Source organism: Siniperca chuatsi, linkage group LG16 (genome assembly GCF_020085105.1).
Source record: "Siniperca chuatsi isolate FFG_IHB_CAS linkage group LG16, ASM2008510v1, whole genome shotgun sequence".
In the NCBI taxonomy this organism is placed as follows: domain Eukaryota; kingdom Metazoa; phylum Chordata; class Actinopteri; order Centrarchiformes; family Sinipercidae; genus Siniperca; species Siniperca chuatsi.
Window position 1 is genome coordinate 20,292,390 of NC_058057.1, and position 19,613 is coordinate 20,312,002.

A 19,613-nucleotide genomic window follows, 5' to 3' on the forward strand; every position below is an offset into this window, starting at 1 on the left:
CATGGATGTGAGAGAGCGCTTTAATTTTTCTCTTTAAGTACCGGGGTGCAGTGATGCAGCTGTACCACAACGTAGAAAAGTCATGTGGGACTTTAGCTCAAAGGCAGGGTTGTTTATGGGGAACCCAAATAAAGTGCTATTTATCCTCTATGCGGGTCTATTTAATAATAAATGGAAAGATGCTTTTTATTACAATATTGGCTTTTAGTGTGATGATTTAAATAAATTAAGTGAACAATTATTAAGTAAAAACATGATCTGCTGTATATGATGTCCCTCTGGCCTTCTTGGTGTTTCATGGCCCTGGTATTGTGCATGCTGGCTCACTGCCACACTGCCACGGCTTACTGGGAGACTTGAAGCACCTATGGCATAAAGTGCAGAGGCACAGAATATATGTTTACATGAACTGTTTTATCCCAGAAACATAAACTACACTGCAAAAACAAGATGTCAAGCAGTAGTGAGGGAAGTCAGTTGTGTGGGTGGTGGATGTGTGAGGTATGTTGGAAGGTAAACAATAAATCAACAAAAACACAGTATATGAAGAGACCTTCACTGAGGGGGTCTGAAGTGGATCCTCTTATAGAGCTTGAGGAGCATTGGAACCAGGTGTTCCCAGTTGTACAGCCCTGCCCACCAGTTACCATGGCAGACATTTTTGTCATAGCAGGAAAAGCACAGGTGTGATTAATAACATTGAAGATGTACATATCTGACTAGTTTTGCCAGTTTCAGGGCACTGGTATTGCTTCTTGGTACGACTTTAGCCATCGTTAATGTTATTGGTTGCACCTGTGCTTTTCCTGCTACGACAAGTCAAAATGTCTGCTGTGTAAAAGGTTTAGTAGAACAACAAGCAGAGGGCTGTTACAACTACTAAACAAATGGAGCTTAAATTCACATGTTTATTGTCACAACCACTGACTTCCTCTTATCGTTTTGTTAAGTTTCTGCAGTGGAAAAAGTGGGCTGTGAAGATCATGACACAACATGCCTCAGTCTTAAAATGCTGTCAATATAAACAGTGGCATAACAGGGCCTGAACACCCACACAGGTGTTTTCAATTTCTCTGGCTAATAAGACCTCAAGTCAGGCGGTGCTGGCAATTACGTGATGTCATCAAACTGTATGGACTAATGAGTGTAACTGTTCTGCCTCACAAGCCATAATTAAGCCCAGTTTGTACACACACACACAGTCTTGAACAGAGGGCTTATCCACATAAGTGTAAACACCTTTGTGGGTGGACTATGGGTGTGTCGGTGCTTTAAGGGTAACAGTGTGAATATCATCAGGTTGTTGGATCAGAACAGCTTGGTTGAAGGTATCAGAAACTACCTCATCCATCCCAACATCTGTGTCTTTTTTAACTTAACATCCTTTTAATTGTAAGCTAACAACAGAACACGCCCAACAGAATTTTAATTAAAGAAGTGGTCTTTATTACAGCAAAGAAGCCAAACATTACAGACAAGAATAATTATGAACCATGAATATCAATTCTATACTCAGACTGGCCTCTCATCCATACACCTGCTTCATTCACTACTCTTCAGGGCCATTACTTCAGATTTATTAAGGAGGAATTATGGGCATCTTAACAGGATTTGCTCCTTAGTTTTCCCCTAAAGTGTGTGGTTAAGAAGGTTGACATACTGTATTAAATTTCTGTCATTGACCGCTTCCCTTTTCTCTCTCTGCATGCTATAGAGATTGCCATCAGTTTTGTCCCACTGGTAAACCCCATCATCACTGAAGGCAATATATGGCTGGATTATCATGGTGTTACAGCCTCTGAATTTTCTCTCCCTTCAAAAAACTGAAACTTGATGTTCCACTAACAGAATACACTTCTGTATTCAGTGGAAACTATAATGCTTTTTAAACAATATCTGTCAAAATTTGAAGTTGAATCCCCCAGGAGTACAATCTCTGACTTTTTATCTACAACAGAACTAATATTCTGACATTGCATCCATCATCTTAATCTCTACTGTTCGTCCAACAATAGAGCCTTTTAGAGTACTCATGATAGTCTATTTACAATAACATCCTTAACAGTAGACCTGGACTACTCTTGTTCCAACCGAGTGGAACCTCCGACATTTTATTTACAATAAAGTTGTTGTTTTTTTCTGAATCAGTTTGTGCACAACAGAAACACATCTGGTATTCGTTAAGCCTGTAAAGCCTGACAAAGAATTCATGAAGCATTCTGATTAATAAAACACATTGAATCATGGTCCAAAAGGTATTCAAAACATTGATCGTCCATGAGAACGCATTCAACGAAGCCCTGGTTTGCGATCTAAGATGCTGTTAAAATGCTTGTATCAAGAAGGAGATGGCATATGATTAGGCACAATAAATGTTTTTTGTTTCACAGTCCTGCATGTTTCACTCACTAAGCCTGTTTGCATCACTGTGTATTCAAGGATAATGGTGAGCAGGATATGAGGATGAAGATAAACAGCTTATCCCGACTACGACGTTAAGAGGGATAGGAGCTATTATCCAAAATACTTTGTGCATAAAAATGCACTGATGTTCTACTGACCACAAACAGAGCAATGGGGCTTTTACACAAATAAACCACGGTAACATCACAGAGAGTTTCATTAAGTGAAAACAAGACAATACTACTGAATTCCACCTAAATACTGAAAAACTACTTCTAATGCTTTAATATACAGCTTCTATCAGGGGTTCTTAAACTTTTCTTCATGGACCCAAATTGGACAGATGTAGCCTCTTACCTCAGGATCCATTACGGGCTCATTAAATCATGCTAAAACTCTCAATACTCCAGAGGAAACAAACTTGCAGCCCATTTTGCGTCCCAACTCACAGTTTAAGAAACGCTGGTGGTAGAGTAAACGTGGAATGAAGAATGATTGTTCTTACAAGCAATGCAAGTAAACAAACAATAAATACAAACAATGTGCTTTATCCATATAGACATATTTACACAAAGTCTTTGGCTTATGAATAAACATCAGCTACAAAATAATAATAAAAACAAAGAAAACAAGTGTTGGCCACCAGTGCACAAAACAAATTAGGCCTGGGGTCAGTTCACTTCCAATTCCATTCAAACCATAAATGGAAACTGTAATTGACCTGTTCATGAAAGATCATTTAATCTCAGTCTTATCTAAGAGTAAATAAACCGATTCCCTCGCACGCAAAATCTGTTTTGAAATTAAAATATCCCATTTGTGATTTGGTTGAATTGAAAGTGCATTGGGCCCAGCCCTGAAACATGATTATGCTAATGTCATATGGTTGAACAAAATCTCAAATGTTCAATTTTTACAATTTGGGGTACAAAGAAGACTTCAAAACTTCTATCCAGTAGATCAGTAAATGCCGCAACAAAAGCAGTCAGAGAAAATCAACTCTGCAGCTCACAATGACTGCAGAAAACATAAACAATGACACATATCACACTTTTTTGAGTCGTCTACATTTTAGTGAAAATCCTACACATTTTTCAAGTTGCCACTTCATGATATCGTAAAAAACAAAACAAAAAATCTAAAAGCCTAATACTTCCCATGTAAACTTTTTGTTTTTGTTTCATTGTCAGTCTTGATTCTTAAATGCTACTTTATCTAATTAGCAAACTTATATAGATATTTAGGTTATTTTCTATCTCTATGTATTCTGTTATCTGACAATCTACTGTATGTAACCAATGTAAAATGTGTTCAAAGGGGCTAGTAGGTACTTAATTGACTGAAAGTCACATGAAGATGCTGCTGATGTATGGAGTAGAAAACAGAAGCATTCACAGATATTGGCCAGGCTGTAACTTTAAGTTTCTTGTTCTTGTACAAAAGTACTGGCTGCAAATATTCAAACATCACCATGATGAGATGCCGAACACTGTTAAGTTACTCAGAAATTAGCATGAGAGCAGGAATGTGGGGCCACTGAAAACTTGAACTTGCAGTTATTCAAAAGCTGTGTTTGCAAGGGGGAGGGAGACATCTACAGTGCACATTGAGTACTGTAGCTGAAACAGCATGAGGCATCAAGTCCATGGGAGGAGGCTGTGGTGAGACGCTAAACATTTAAATGGGGCCCAAAACATACAGGGGCCCGCTGGCACTCAAAAAGCTGTACAATAAGCGTAAAGGAGTAAAAGGAGTAAAATCTCTTCCTCTGTTGCACTCCCAGCAGCTCCTTCTGTTAAAAGTCTCAACTTTTCCCTTTGTTTGGATGCTTTACAACACTGCATGAGGAGCCGATTTCGCTTGTACCATTTGTAGGGACGCAAAATGGGTGCTACAGAACGACCACCACAGAGGGGAGGTGACCAAGCGAAAACAAAGGATCGAACACACGGGAAGTGAAAAGATGTTCTGCTCTTCTCCACCTCCTCCTCTTCTACCCTCTGTTTAGGAGGACTCGATAAACTCCAGTGACAGGTCGTAGCAGAACCGATACTGTTCCTGTAGACAGACACAGACACATGAACTGAACTTAATATCTGGGTGGTCACATTTTGGTTTTACTTTGCAAATATCACAACAAATCAAAGCAGTTGAAGTGCAGACTATCTATTTTAAGGTGAACTAGAACTAGAACTTTGAACTAGAGCCATATTCAATCATAATCATGTGAAACATATTAACTTTATACATACTTAAACTTATATCAACTTTATACACATATTAACTTTATACATACTTAATGAAGTTAAAATAGGCATATTTAATTAAATTTTGTTTATAGGATTTTACATGGCAGTGCTCCCAGCTACTTTTACAATTATTTTAAGAAGGTGGGGGATGTCAATAGTCACAACAGCAGAGCCAGTGTAGCAGACTAGTGCAATGGAAAGGAATAAGCTACCTTCTTTAATTACAATTCAAATCCTCCTGTCTTTAAAGTGAGAACTAAACAATGGCTGCTAGATAGTATTCCCTAAGTGAATGTGGAGATTGTATTTGTATAATCTACCTTCTCCTTCACTGATATTTGCATCTTAAACCTGTTTCACAACCGTTGTCATTTATGATTATTTTCTTTTGAGTGTCTTTGATACTTTTAACCTTGTCTGCTTTCTGAGAAGATTTTATCAACTGTTTAGTAATATGATTCAGTTTTTTGTGCTTAGTATCTAATATATATCTAAATGTCAGACATTGAATGCCTGTCTCCTTCTATATAATGATTGGTGGACTGTGTAAACACCAGGGCCAACAATAGAAAAAAGGTCCAGGACTTTATCATTCTATCTCTGATACCTGGTACCTTTATAAATATATTGAAATGTTGTCAGTAAACCAAACTTATCTCCCTCTGTTACTCTCACGCTCCCCCTACTTTCTAACTCACCGGAGTATCCACCATATTAGGTTTGCTGTTCCTCAGGGTCTTTACGGCGTGGAAAACATCAACCACACTCTGCCTCTTGGCCATCTCGCACACAATGCTGCTGGCACAGAAAACTCCACTACGCCCACCTCCATTTCTGTAAACACACAGATAATAATACAGAGATATGTGACAAAATGCACAATTTAATATTTGTAGTTTTGCCGCCTCTCACAGTGTTGATGGCCCTGATTTTGGTACAAATCATCCTGCTTGTCAGTAAATGTTGTGCATCATCAGACAAAGATCTTCTGGTAAAAGAAAAGTGTCACTCTGAGTGAGTTCATTAACATGTTTACAATAATCCCCAAATGGTGCCAAGATAACTGGTACTACCATAACTACCATTCCTCAAGTGGATATAAGTCCTTATTAGACCACTGCTAGATAGTCTAAACAAACATGTTAGGCACATTTGGCAACCTTTTTTTATTCTTTTCATATTCACTTGAACAGATTAACAAATATTTTTTCACAACAGAATGCTCATTTGTTCCTTACAGAGCTGCCGATTTTTTTTTTTAAACACACTCTTGCTGAATGGAAGAGGGCGATAAAAAAGTGTATGAGACCGTATTCCTGGTGTGTACTCACAGGCAGTGCACGATGGTTCTTCCCTCTCCCTCCTCTCCCTCACGCTGCCACTGGTCGACCTGCAGGATCAATTTGAGGAAGGAGCGTTTGGAGGCGGGGACTTCTCTATGTCCCGCCCACCCCAGGTACTGGAACTGACGAACCATCAGGTAGCCTTCCTGAGGCTGAGAGTTCAAACAACATGCACATTTAGAGGAACAGATTCTGTTAAACAGCAGCCTTGTGTTGACCTCAGCCAAAAAATAATAACAGTATGAATCTACTAACCCTGGTGAGGTTGCAGACTCTGAAGAGTCTACTGATAACATCACAGTCCATTGAGCAGGACATACATTCCACCTGGACCGGACCATAACGCAACATGCCCTCCTCTGGCCAGTACTGGGGACAACCCTGAGTAGAAACAATAACAGTATTTAGATACAGTATGCAGACAGAAACTGAGATAAATGGCATTAAAAAAATTCTAAGTTTTAAACATTTTTCTTGCTATTATTTTCTTTATGTTATATGATATGATATAAGCCTATTTGAGACCTGGGTGAGCAAAGGACAATTTTCTACCTTTGTAGACAGTGAAGTTGTATTCTGTTCATATATGCTGACTTTGGTGTGAAATCGATATTGAGGCTTGACTGACATTTTAAGCCAATATTAGCCTTTTAATACAAATTTGCACTAACTGCAAGGCAGGATTATCTTCTTCAGTATTATAAAGGTTCCTCTATGTTCACAGACTAGAGTTTAATTGGATTTTTCTTTGATACAGCTGACCATAGAAATCATTCCAGTGTGGCGTGCAGAGTTTTTACTATACAGCTTTAGGAATGGCACAGTATAAAACATTAAAACATACAATTTTGCCCATATTCAAAGATGATACCTGTGTTAGTATCTGTTTTATTTGTGGAACTCTACAATATTGCCCCTATTATTCTTGGTTATGACCTTCATTGCTTAAAATGTAGGTGTATCTTTGTTACATATGTCTGTGTATAAGGGTATATATAGTAGGTATATGTTTCCAGTATAATAACGTTATTAAAAGTTATATTACTATATTTATTGATGTTGTTGGATGAAAGCTATATATCTCCAAAATATCAGCCTCTCAGAAACAGTAACAGATCTTTGACATATTGAAATGATTAAGTTATGATACAAAGGCAACAGAAAAGTGAATTACCTGAGCCAGGTCAATCTCATTCAGCATCACCAAACTGGTACATCCATAGTCGTAAACCAGACGCCAAAAGTCTTTGACAGTGTTAGGCAAAGGATGCTGGGTAACGATGAATGCAGCAGGCTGTCTGTAGCTCTGCAGGAAACAAACAAAAATAATGTCAGGTCTTTCATACACACAGTGGTGTCATTTTGTCCACAAACTTAAATTGTTTGTTTTTTTAATTCAGCAGTATGAAGCAGTAAGTTGAGCTTTTCATATACATCCTTCACATCTCTGCACCTAAATATCTTTATCCTTGTTTTTATTACATCTTCTCTCAAACATACACACACACCAAAACACAAACAGCAAAGCAGAGTGGGACAATTTGTGGGACAGCAAGCAACACAGATGATGTTTGGTCACATGATCATGCAGTGGGCCTACTAAATTGTGAGGGTGAGGAGCATGCATTGCATATACAAATACACTGTACATATAGTACATCTACATCTATATCTAGGGTCAGTTAACTTCATGTTCAGTTAAGTTTACATTAAAAATGTCTCTAATGGCAAATTTTGCAGTCAGAACATAAAAGAGAAAATCGACAAAAAGACTCACAGTTTCTATTGATATAATGATCTGACTGAACTGAAAGTGAACTGAGCCCAACTCATCCTGAATGAAAATGTGCAGCCACATGTGTGACATGGGTATGAATGACTTTGGTGACTTGTAATCATGAGGAGAATCGAACGTGAGGGGGTCAGGTTTAGGATTTAGGATTTAGGGTATAAATGGCTTTGCTAAACATAAACCTGGTGGCAGAACGACACTGAAGCCATGAAACAAATCCAGTATTGGAGATTTTAAGTAAAATCCCATTACCTGGAACTCTTCTGACAGCTTGGTTAGAGAGAGGCCAAAAGTAAGTAACTAAACTTGAAATGTAAACTTTAAAAATTGGACTGAATTCCATAAGTTTTACAGCAATTGCAGTATTTTTGTTGGAGAGAAGCCAGTTTTCTTTCCACACCATGCATGTATTACATTTTGTGTTTCAACCATTATTATAAACTCACATACTGTATCTACAGCCCACCCCTATCTTTCCCTCTCTAATGTATGAAGACAGACCTGCTAATAAACATTAAATTGTAATTATGTCTGACAATGACCAGATATTGCTATCTTACCTTAAACTGCTACCTTCTTAATGACTTTGTTTTTCAAGTCATGGTACACTGGCAACATGTTGAGACAATGTCAACTGTTGCTAATGTAAACAATGTCCTGCAACAATGTTAAAGATTGGGTGGTGGCCAGAGAAGCTAGTGGTCTTTTAAGAACCTGGATTTGTCTCTAGCCTTCTGCTGCTAAAACCACAAACACAGCATCACACAAACAAGGAGGGGAGTCTGTGTGTGTGTGTGTGTGTGTGTGTGTGTGTGTGTGTGTGTGTGTGAGAGAGAGAGAGTGAGTGAGTGATTGAGTGAGTGAGTGTTATATACATATGTGCATAAATATATGAATGTACATGAGTGTTTCTCTTTATTATCATTTGTGTGTGTTTTGTTTTCAACAAATATGTAATTGCAGTCTGGGACAACAGACCTTATAAATTATTATTATTTTTTTTTTTACTTTTTCACATTGTATATACTCAAATTGTGTTAAAAGCAACACATCTGTTAGTCTAAAAGGCTATGTCCACATGTACTCATCAAAAAAGAACACACACAGTGTGAAAATGTCCCAAACTGCTCTTGCTTGATATGTTGAAACTAACACAACCTTACTTTATGTGCATGTGAGTGTGTTATAGACTTACATCCATCAGAGCAGCATTGATGTAGTTGCTGCTTTCTCCATCTATTGTAATGAGGAAGGGTAGGCATCTATCAGGAGGAAGGCCATCCATAAAGCGGTTCTTATCTTGGTTTCTAGGCAACAATGCAATGCTGCAGTCTTCAGGCTGAGGCTGAGGAGTTACCGAGTTTAACGTCTGGGCAAAGAGAGAGATATGTATAAGTTAGTGCATAAGCATTTTTTTAGGTCCCTAAAATGCTTTACCTTCTTGTGCAAAGTTAGGAATCAAAGGTGGGTCATATTAAGATGGAAATATATTCTAAAATCATGCTAGAAAAACAGGTGTCCATAACAAATGTGTTGCTGGTACGTTAAAGGCACCCTGTGGAGTTTTTGACCACTACTAGCACTATGGGGCAATATTTTTACAAGTGAGTCTCAGTTTTGTTTGTATCGTGTTTGTATCATTCCTGCTGTTTGTCATGCTGTTCCACTGATCGACAGTTAGTGGCGGTAACGCGCCAAGAAATACAGAAATGCGCCAGCAAAAGCAAAGAAGAGGAAGACTGTTAGCAAGTAAATGCAGGATTTAAAATACTTTAAAAAATTGGCTCTGCAAATAACTGCTATAATAACTCAGCTTCTAAATGCATTTTAACTGATATGAATTCAAGCTGACCACAGACTCTGTTCTTCTTGACGGAAAGAACTGTAAACTTCTTACAGCCAAGATAGATTTTGTAGGGAGTGTCACTTTAAGGGCTTAAGATACAGATTACAATCAGGTTTACCTGGAACTCATCCTTCAGATGTGACGAGTTGGTCTGCGAGTCGATGCGGATCAGCTCATAAAAAGCCGCTTTGAACTCGCAGACTGGTATGGCTGTTTCTCCACATAGACAAGCCTCTAGTATGGCATCATGGATGAATATATACTGCTCCTGAAGACATATAATTCAAGACATGCATATCATCATACGCATACACATCTTTCACTCCTAGATAAAAACATTGGCAAACAATAAAACACTCACAACTTGTCACATGGATAACACAAACAGCTGTGATAACAAATGAAAGTGAGCATGCTGACACTATGAGTGAGTGATGACTGATGGGAGATGGAGCTATGAATGAGATGAGATGATGACTTTGGTTTGCTTCACTTCAGGAAACTGACTTGTGAATGTGCTTTGTTATCTGAATCTGATGGATGACATAAACTGTTGGATTGTTACACTGCTACAGACTAATATTTCCTAAATTTTAGAAGTGTGAACTGATAGTTAAAAAAATTACTACAGTATGTGAAAATTATGATACTGACAAAAAGTGTCCATGAAAGAATGTATGGAGCTTGTGTTCCCAACAAAATAAAAATAACTCTAAGAGCAGCAAATACATTAAGAAAGCAACAAAGTTCTTCTTTGGATGTTTAGAAGGGTCACTTGTGCTTGGATGTGTCTGATTGTTAATAGTGAATATTTAATCGTGTATTCTGTACAGTATTTACCTACTAAGTAACCAGATGTACATACTTTACAGAGAATGCTAACAATTGGAAAACAGCTACTGTTACTTCCATGTAGGCATGCATTCCATGTTTGTATCTGTATGTGCTAGGACTTTTCTTTATTCAGTAAATGTTTACTGAGGATCACTGTCTAAAATTGTGGGTGATGGAGGTGCTTCATTCTAGGTGTATCATGCATCACTGTCTGCCACAGTGTAATTCTCGATCCTACCACTGGATGGCCCCAAAGTAAGATATTTTCAAATCCTTGAAAAAGTGGCTTTAAATAAATTATGATGAAGATGAATTTCACCTTTATCCAGGTCACAATAACATTCTTACAGAGAAATATATATTACATTAAATTGTATGTTTACTGTGTTTATATAGTGAGATGACATGTTTATGAATGGGTGGCAGATAGAGGGCTTGATGTAGTCACTTCAGCATGCACAATGCTGAGGGCTGAGTCTTATAGTGAGGGTTCATTGAGTATATTCTAAGATGTGGATGCAGATGGAGGATGGGTAATGCAGTCACCTCAGTCTGTACCATGTTGATCCTCCTGGAGCGAAGAGCCTTCACACAGTTGTAGATGTCGACCACTCCTTCTCTCTCCGCCATGTCCAACATGATGTCAATGACTATGAAACAGCCTGTACGCCCTGCTCCAGCACTGCAGAGAGAAACAGAGAGAGATCATTTTTTATGTCTATAATTGAGTGCGAAGAGATTTTAGTCTGATATATTTATGACTTTTTATGTATATTTTAGATGTAAATGTAGATATGCATATTGATCATATGTGAGTATGTAAAGTATATAAAGGTCTGCATGTATTTTTATACCTGCAGTGGACCACAATTGGCCCAGCAGAGGGTGGATTGGAGATTTTAACTCTGCGGATGAAGGAAAGTAGTCCCGTGGCGTGATATGGAACTCCGTGATCAGGCCAGCCTGTGAAGTGGAACTGCTTGACTTCCCGCACCTCGTTGAAACCACGCTGAGTAAAGACAAAAGACATCTTTAAGATTCATTTCATACCTGTCAAGTTCACATTTCATTATATATGTTCCATCATTGAAAATAATTAGTGTGGAGCTCCCTGGAGCCACACGGACAGACATCCTCAACAAGTCACACCCCACATTTTTCATCATTAGTTTAATCAGGTATGAGAATTACAAATGTAAATATTTTGCAATACTGTAAATGATGCTAAACACAAAATAAACGCAAAAAGGACACAGAGTCATTATGCTAAAAAAATATCACTCACCCTCTCCAGTGTAAATGTGCGAACCACATATTCAGCAAGAGGTTCAACCTCCACAAAAGTCACCTTGAAGTCTCCGTACACCTCTGCATCATCTGGCCAATACTTATAGCACTTAACCTGTTAAAAATTAATTTATGATTAGTATTTGATCAGTATAATACAGGGACAACAGACAATACAGTATAATGATTGTAATAAAACATATTAAAAGACCTGGATCAAGTGAAAGATATAGCATCTTATCTAATAGAAAAAATAGAATATAATGCCGCAGCAGAGACGGGCCACTCATTTCTTTGCACCAGTCAGCTGATCGACATTTTTTCAATTAGCACAAATTCAAGTCAACACAATCAAAAAATAAAATGCTTGAAGAATATCTCTCTGGCATACGTGCTAAAGCTACTTCAAAGTGTTACATGATTCTGATACATGATTTCTGACTTATTATTATTTTTTTAAATCTGACTATCCAATTGTCAAAGGGCATGAATATACTTTGCATGGCAAAACGCAAGTAAAAAACTAAAACTGCACAACAGAAGAGTACAGAAGAGAGGAAAAGAGCAACTTACCCTTCCAACTTCCACCAGATTGGTCACCATGACGATGCAGGCTGACTGTTCCTGCCACACCATCCTCCAGAAGTCATACACTGTCTCATGAACAGGACCTACACACAGATATGCAAAGACACATATTCAGTACTTTGTAGGATTGCTATGTGTGAAGAAAATGTTCTCATTTGTAACATCCTGTATAACAACGTTTTTTGTATTATAGCATGTATTTGACAGTGCTGCAGTCTCTTACCCTGAGTAGCAATGTAGTGACTTGGTCTCTGGTAGCCCTGAAAATACACAGGGCAATAACACAACAACTCAATATGCATAAAAACTGTATTTATCACTTTGTAAAATGTTAAAAGTCTCTTATCACAGTTGGTGACATCCACAGTGCAACATTACAACTGACAAAACAAATCTGTCACAATATAAACATTATGGAGCATCTCCAAGAAGTTTATAGTAAAGTTAACAGAAATATTTTGACAATATAATGAATGCAATTGTCATTTTTGGGCTACATGTTGCACTACATATTATTTGTATTCAAGAATTTGAAAAGTTGGTCATCTCATCAAGGTGATGGGATGTGGGAGAACCTTTACTCTAAATACTCGTACCTGACATTTCTGAATTATCAAAACAAAGCTGCAAAATTATGCCCAAAGTAAGGCCCTGCCAAAGTCTACAGATGACTCTGCATTGATGCCTGTCACCTTTAAAACAACTGTTAGGTGTAAAAAGCTTTGACAACCACTGATCTGGGTTTCTTGATGGCAACAAGACAAAAACAGGTACTACGCAAAAGCACATTTGTGGGATGTAAGGAGGACTGGTGGGAGGGCAAGATGGAGTGAAATCTTTCATGCAGCAGAGGCCCCAACAACTCAAAATGTACGGACAACGTGACTTGATGCATGTCATGACAAGTGTATGAATGGATGTATAGGTGAATAGGTGTAAAGGTTGAGGGGCATGAATGAAAGAATCCACAGTGATACTTACATCCCTGTACAGCCAAATCTATAGCCCAAGCCACAGGCAGAAAGAACAAGTGGAAGAAAGAAAGAAAGAAAGAAAGAAAGAAAGAAAGAAAGAAAGAAAGAAAGAAAGAAAGAAAGAAAGAAAGAAAGAAAGAAAGCACAACAATGTCAGTGAGTGTCAATCAGAAAAAGAAAAGTTGCATTGACATAATGGGAGTTTGAACAGGACATGCAGAAAAAAAACATGATCTGAAATTTAGGATTAGACTGAATAGAAAGGACACTTCCTGATGTCATTTGACCACCTCACAGGCAAAGCACATCAAGGTCTAAAGCCCAAAGACTCAGAAAGCTGATTGTTTACAATCTCATTTATATTGTTGTTGACAAGCTTTCTTTGTCTCAAGGCTTTTTGAGTAAAATTCAAATTATGTTACAGTCATCTAACTATAGTTGTACCAACATAGACTAGCTGGATACACCAGGGAGTGTCCACTCTATTCATTCTAATTCTAGCTTATTGTGAGTGGTAGCATGCATGTGACAGTTTTAATGACAGTTAATGACAATATAGAAGACAATGCTATAAGCAGTATTGGTGTTTAAAAAAAGCACAATGTGTGAGACTAACATGCAGATGATTGTTGTAAGGTGACAGCAGAGTGGAGAGGTGGAGATAGAAAAAGATGAATGGGTGGGTGGATGGATGCGTCTTTAGATGGCGTTATGGAGTGATTGGTGAAAGGACAGACAAACGATCGAACGAAAATGAAGGGTATATACATAAAATGGATGAATGCATTGAAGGCTAAATGCAGTGACTTACAGGAAATTATTCACTTTTTTGCCTAGAGTTAGATGAGAAGATCGGTACCACTCTCACGTCTGTACAATAAATATGAAACTAGCACCAGCAGCCGATTAGCTTAGCTTAGCATAAAGACTAAAAACAGGTTGAAACAGCTAGCCTGGCTCTGTCCATAGGTAACAAAGTCCAACTACCAGCATGAAAGAAAAGCAAATACGTTTTCCAAAATGCCAAACTATTTCATTAAAAGAGAGTCAGAATATGAAGAAATAACAACATCTCTCTTTGTATAGCTCTTAGTGGTATATGGTTGTATTTCTGTAAAACCGAGTCCTACTAAATCCAAACAATGACTAAAAATCTAATGTTGTATTTAATGTAACTCACATAGTCTAAATTGTAATTTAAACTGGCTGTATTAGGATACTATGATAAATTCAGAATGGATGGATACATGAATACATGAATAGAGACAGGAGAAAGACAGCAACACTGACACCTGAGAAAGACACTGTAGTGTATGTATGATGTGTTTTCGGGGTGGCTGGATGCATAAAATGGTACGATGGATGACTGGTAGACGCAATAAAGGTATAGAGGCCTGACATACGAGCGAGGGAGTGTGGTTTCGTTGGTTTCGTTGGGAGCCAATAGTAGCATTCGATGCGTTTCCACTTACATCGATGTAGTTGGCGTTGATGTAGTCGGAGGAGGGGTCGTCTTCAATGGGCTGGAGAATAACCCTTGAATGGTCATCTAAAGAAAGACACATGAATACAGTGTTGAAGAGAGCAAAAGAAAGCGATAAAAACAAAGAGAGAGATGGTGAGATAGAGAGGAAAGCAAAAAGAACAAATATTTTTTTAGGGCAGAAAATGGCACTGACGGGGTTTAAGCCTCTGAAAACGTATCTTCTCAATTGGTTTCTTACTATGACTAATAGGATCTTCACTGTCAATCAAATCTGATTAAACCACACCTACACAGTCCTGATAAAGCAGAATAAATGACTTTTTATGTGTTAAACTAATAATATGTAATACCTAAATCTTTTTTTTTCATTGTTTTTTGCTTTTTCTATGATGAATATTTAATATTACAGAGAAAAAACTAAAATTTTTGTTTTCTAGTGGCTTTAAGAGAACATATGTACAGCATTTCTCTCATCTGAAAAACAGACTACATTTAGGGAAAATAGGTTCTATGGCTCTGTAGAGGCTTTAAGTTGATGGTCCTAAAGTTTCATAGTATACTGTCATAAGTAGTTCTTGCTATAACACTGTATCCTATATTAGACATAAGGCAGAACTACAGAATAGATCTTAGTTGTGAGTCCTTGAAATGTTCTCTTGTCTATTTGTTGTTGTTGTTGTTGTTAGTTTATTGACATAAATATCACAATTACGCTCCTCTTTCCCCTTTTCTTCCTCCTGTAAAGCACATTGTAACTTCTGTTGTGAACATACAATAAAGCTTGCTTGCTTACATGCTATAATGTTCCCATAGCGGTTCTTGGTACGGTTCTGCTCCTTCTTGGCCACATCCCAGGAGGCCGACTGGCCCTCAAAGAAGCTCTGTATCACCAACAACAGACAAAACAATAGGAAGGAAAATTACACGTCATGGATTCTTAAAAATAACATTCCTGCTGGATAACTGTGAGCAGAAAGAAGTACTTAAATGATTGTTTTACTCTAGTGGTTTTATTCCAAGAGTGCATGAGTGGTGACATAATGCTTATTAGATACAAAAGAAAGGGGGCAATAAATATAAGGTTTGTAGCTTTTTGACTGTTTAGTCAATAAGGAAAAAATTAAGAGGCAATGCTGTTCAGTGCAGAGGCAGCACCAGCAAACCCTCCCAGACCTATTCACTCAAGCATGCCAAGACTTCAGCCTGACCTGAAGAAAACCAAGACAACTTTTAGGTCCCCCCCCCCCAATCACACACCTACACACTGGAGGCTGGAAGCACTTTCACTTACCTTGAGTCCACCATCACCAACAACCTGTCACCTGATGCTGAACTCAACAGCCGCATTGGAAAAGCAGCCTCTACTTTTGGGAAGCTCACAGCTAAAGTATGGGACAATGGCGAACTCACAGTCCACACAAAGGTACAGGTGTACAGAGCCTGTGTCATCAGCACACTCCTGTATGGTAGTGAAGCTTGGACCATGCTGGGAATCACCTGGACGGACAGGATCACACACACAGCAGTCCTGGAGAGAGTGCAGCTTCCCAGTATGTACTCTCTCCTGAGGCAGCCATGTCTCCTCTGGCTGGCCCATGTCCGACAGACGAATCCTGAAGGACATTCTCTACGCGGAACTGTCATCTATCAAGAGACAAACTGGCCGCCCACAGCTACGGTATAAGAATGTCTGCAAGCAAGACCTCAAGTCCTTTGACATAAATCCCATCAACTGGGAAGAGGCCACTCAGGACTGTCCTCAATGGCAGCAGGCACTCTGTAGTGGGCTGCTGACAAATGAAACCGCCTTGGCTCAATGCCGAGAAGCAAAAAGAACGAAGAGGAAGCAACAACAGGACACCACCACATCACCAACATCAGCAGGGCTGATTGAACTTCACAGCCACAGCAGACGAGGCGCTAAAACCTAACTCCCAGGCACAGGAAATCTATGGTCTTCTGAGACTGCGATGCCGACGATGTGTACAGTACATTTCAGATATCTTAATGTATTGCACTGTCAACTCCTCCGATATAGGATCATAAATATCTTTGTCTGGGTTATACTTAAGGTAATAACATGTGCATTACTACTAACCAGGCTACTAATACTACTGTTTTTGTTATTAGCACTGGTAATAAAAGTACTGCTAATAATAATCTTACTTCGTACTCCTCCTTAAAGCCGTAGCTGTCAGACGTTTTCATTAGGTTGATGTGCTGCAGAAGGTCGGCGACTCTGATGGCAGGGTGGAGCTGTCCTGTCTGATAAGGAGATTCAGTTCCTTCACAGTGATACCGAGGAACATCCAGAAGCCTGCTGTTCTCTGCTGCAGAGGCACTGTGGTTCTCATCTACAAGAAGAGAGGAAATTACTGGTCAATTCAATCGCAAAATAACCTAAGTTTGCATTGCATTTATCAGTGCCTTCACTAAAGGCACTAAAAGCAGCGTTTTATACTGTCCAGGGTAGAAAACAAATAAAATAGATTTAGAAAATTTCTTATCAGGTTGGAGGGATGAGTCATGCAGTAAAAGCATTTCCAAGGCTGTGTAAGTTAAGGTAGGTTGTATAAAATCATGTACATTCACTGATTACTGGCTTGAAGAAAACATATTATTTTTACCCATATAAGAGTTACGAAATAATGACTTTTTCCTCTTCCCAAAACCAGTACTAGCTGCTGGCTTTGAACTATTTCCATAAAAACAATACTGCATTTTCCTCAAACCAAACGAAAACATTAGTCACTTTGTTTTCTCTGTCTATACTCACCTGTGATTGGAACTACATGTCAAAGCAGCAGAAAAAGAAAAGAGCAAAAAGGTTTAGTCAGACTGCAGGATAAGACGATTTGTTAGTAAGACTCTAAACATGAACTACAGGTTACGTTGACACCTTTGATCGATCTACAAGGACCTCAAAGGTTTATACATAATGGATGATCCAAAAAAATAGTAGATGATCTCACAAAATAATGGAGCATGACCAAAAAATGATAATAACAAATCCCTCTAAAGTGTTGAACATTAAGTGAATTTTGCCACTTTATATAACAACATCTATAGCAACATAAAAGACACTAAACAGCAGGACACACCAACTTAAAATGAGCCTAACAATGCCCAATGCTATTTACAACTCCAATTAAGTAACTGCTGCTTCAAACATATATTTCACTCTACTATTCCAAGCTTTCAATTCCTTCCATACGCATTGTAATGGAAAAAGTCGGTGGTTTTATTCAATATTTACAAGGTTCACCACATGAACATATTTCAACACCTTGAACTATATTATAATCTGTTAGTCAGTTTGAGAATAAATCAATACATTTAAACTACTATATAGTGCAGGAAGGCTGCAGGTTCAATTATCACTTGTGAGTATAGCATCTATGATATAATTAAGCTTGTACATTGAAAAAGTATTTCAGTTGCAGGTAATTATGGGGTCAAATTGTTTCAGAACGTCCAGGTGAACGTTTCTGCGCTATGGAGAATAATGTGAGTTGGCAGTAGTAATGCACAGACTGACAGGTTGTATAATGGAGTAGCTTGCGGTTGCAGCACAACCAACTGATTTCATCTTCACCACTGTTTATTAACTGACACTGTTTATTTCATCCAACTGATGCTTTTCTCTGCTCTGAGGACATGTTAGCTCATTACTGATTGTTAAAGGTTTGTTAAGCCCCTCGTCAGGCCAATTAACAGTAAACTTGACCCGACACTGCCTCTTAATTTGCTACTTCCTGCTACTTCTTCCCACTCTGTGATGTGATTGGCCAAGACAGATTGTAACTGCAGCCTTCACTCCAAATTAGAGGTTATGGAACAGTTAATTAACACAGTTTGGTGGCGTTGTGGATTGTGGAGCCCTTAAGGGTATGTTAGAACTCCACATCATGCTGCAGTGTCAACACTAGACTAAAGATAAACACATTGCAGTGCAATGCTGGAGCTACAGTAACATCCAACTTGGCAAAAACTACTGCTTTCATGACTTAGACTGGGGCATCAGCAACAAAACAAGCCTAGGGAATAACACAGATGGTAGATACTCAAGCAGACTCCTAGATCCAGTGCACAGAAAAACTTCCACCAAACATACAGGGCTGTAGGCACCAAGTTGTTCAGTGTCACTTGATTTCACAGATTTAATCTGCAGTCGTTTTGCAGTGGCAATGTGACAAATTGTCTTCCTCCTTTTAAGCATCAGTCTGTCGTTCTCATTCTGTCGTTTTTGGGACAGGAAATGGCACGCCTTAAAACAACTCCAAACTGTGGAAAAAATGAGGTCTCTCAGGGAGAAGGATGGTAATTACAGTGAATATCAATAACTCTCAGTAGGAAACAGAAACCATGGCTGGATTGGGAGTGACTGAACCTAGGGAAAACACAGTACGATAGATGAAGTGCTTGGCTGTTGGAGTTTTTAGTACCGGCCATGTTTTACACAGAGAGTTTATGGGTCCCTATCTGTGGTAATACTTGAGACCTTTGTTAAACATCTAGCACTTCGAAAATATAGATAAGAGACAACATCGTGGTACCGAAACTTCAATCAAGCCAAACTATCCACCCACATAAACATACAGTACATAACAGAGGTCAAAGTACATAACACTGCAGGATGTAATGGAAACTTTGACCATGTCTGATATTTTAACTGGGCATTTGGACACAAAATTTGGACCTATGTAATGATGCACAAAGACATACAAGACGGGGCTACAAGAACAGGGGCTTTGAGATGATGATGGGTGATCAATAAAGGGAACTAGCGGTAAATGTGACATATCCAACCA

General features: G+C 38.5%; 1 protein-coding gene across 24 annotated transcripts in view; it reads right to left on the reverse strand.

Moving 5' to 3' along the window:
• Window positions 1–1,423: 1,423 nt before the first annotated feature.
• Window positions 1,424–19,613, reverse strand: part of ptprk (protein tyrosine phosphatase receptor type K) — a 120,783-nt gene continuing 102,593 nt past the window's right edge. For 4 of the 24 annotated variants that reach the window (XM_044168614.1, XM_044168632.1, XM_044168615.1 and 1 more), the window contains 18 exons: window positions 17,579–17,590; window positions 16,969–17,156; window positions 15,596–15,695; window positions 14,720–14,865; window positions 13,324–13,341; window positions 12,566–12,602; window positions 12,328–12,425; window positions 11,753–11,869; window positions 11,322–11,476; window positions 11,014–11,149; window positions 9,752–9,901; window positions 8,983–9,156; window positions 8,040–8,057; window positions 7,170–7,301; window positions 6,251–6,376; window positions 5,984–6,147; window positions 5,351–5,486; window positions 1,424–4,461 (listed from right to left, as the gene is read on the reverse strand). In XM_044168614.1, the coding sequence (XP_044024549.1) occupies window positions 4,408–4,461; window positions 5,351–5,486; window positions 5,984–6,147; window positions 6,251–6,376; window positions 7,170–7,301; window positions 8,040–8,057; window positions 8,983–9,156; window positions 9,752–9,901; window positions 11,014–11,149; window positions 11,322–11,476; window positions 11,753–11,869; window positions 12,328–12,425; window positions 12,566–12,602; window positions 13,324–13,341; window positions 14,720–14,865; window positions 15,596–15,695; window positions 16,969–17,156; window positions 17,579–17,590 (1,961 nt within the window). In that variant the 3' untranslated portion in view covers window positions 1,424–4,407. The remainder of the gene's footprint in view (window positions 4,462–5,350; window positions 5,487–5,983; window positions 6,148–6,250; window positions 6,377–7,169; window positions 7,302–8,039; window positions 8,058–8,982; window positions 9,157–9,751; window positions 9,902–11,013; window positions 11,150–11,321; window positions 11,477–11,752; window positions 11,870–12,327; window positions 12,426–12,565; window positions 12,603–13,323; window positions 13,342–14,719; window positions 14,866–15,595; window positions 15,696–16,968; window positions 17,157–17,578; window positions 17,591–19,613) is intronic. The other 20 variants (XM_044168630.1, XM_044168627.1, XM_044168628.1 and 17 more) reach the window with 15 other exon arrangements.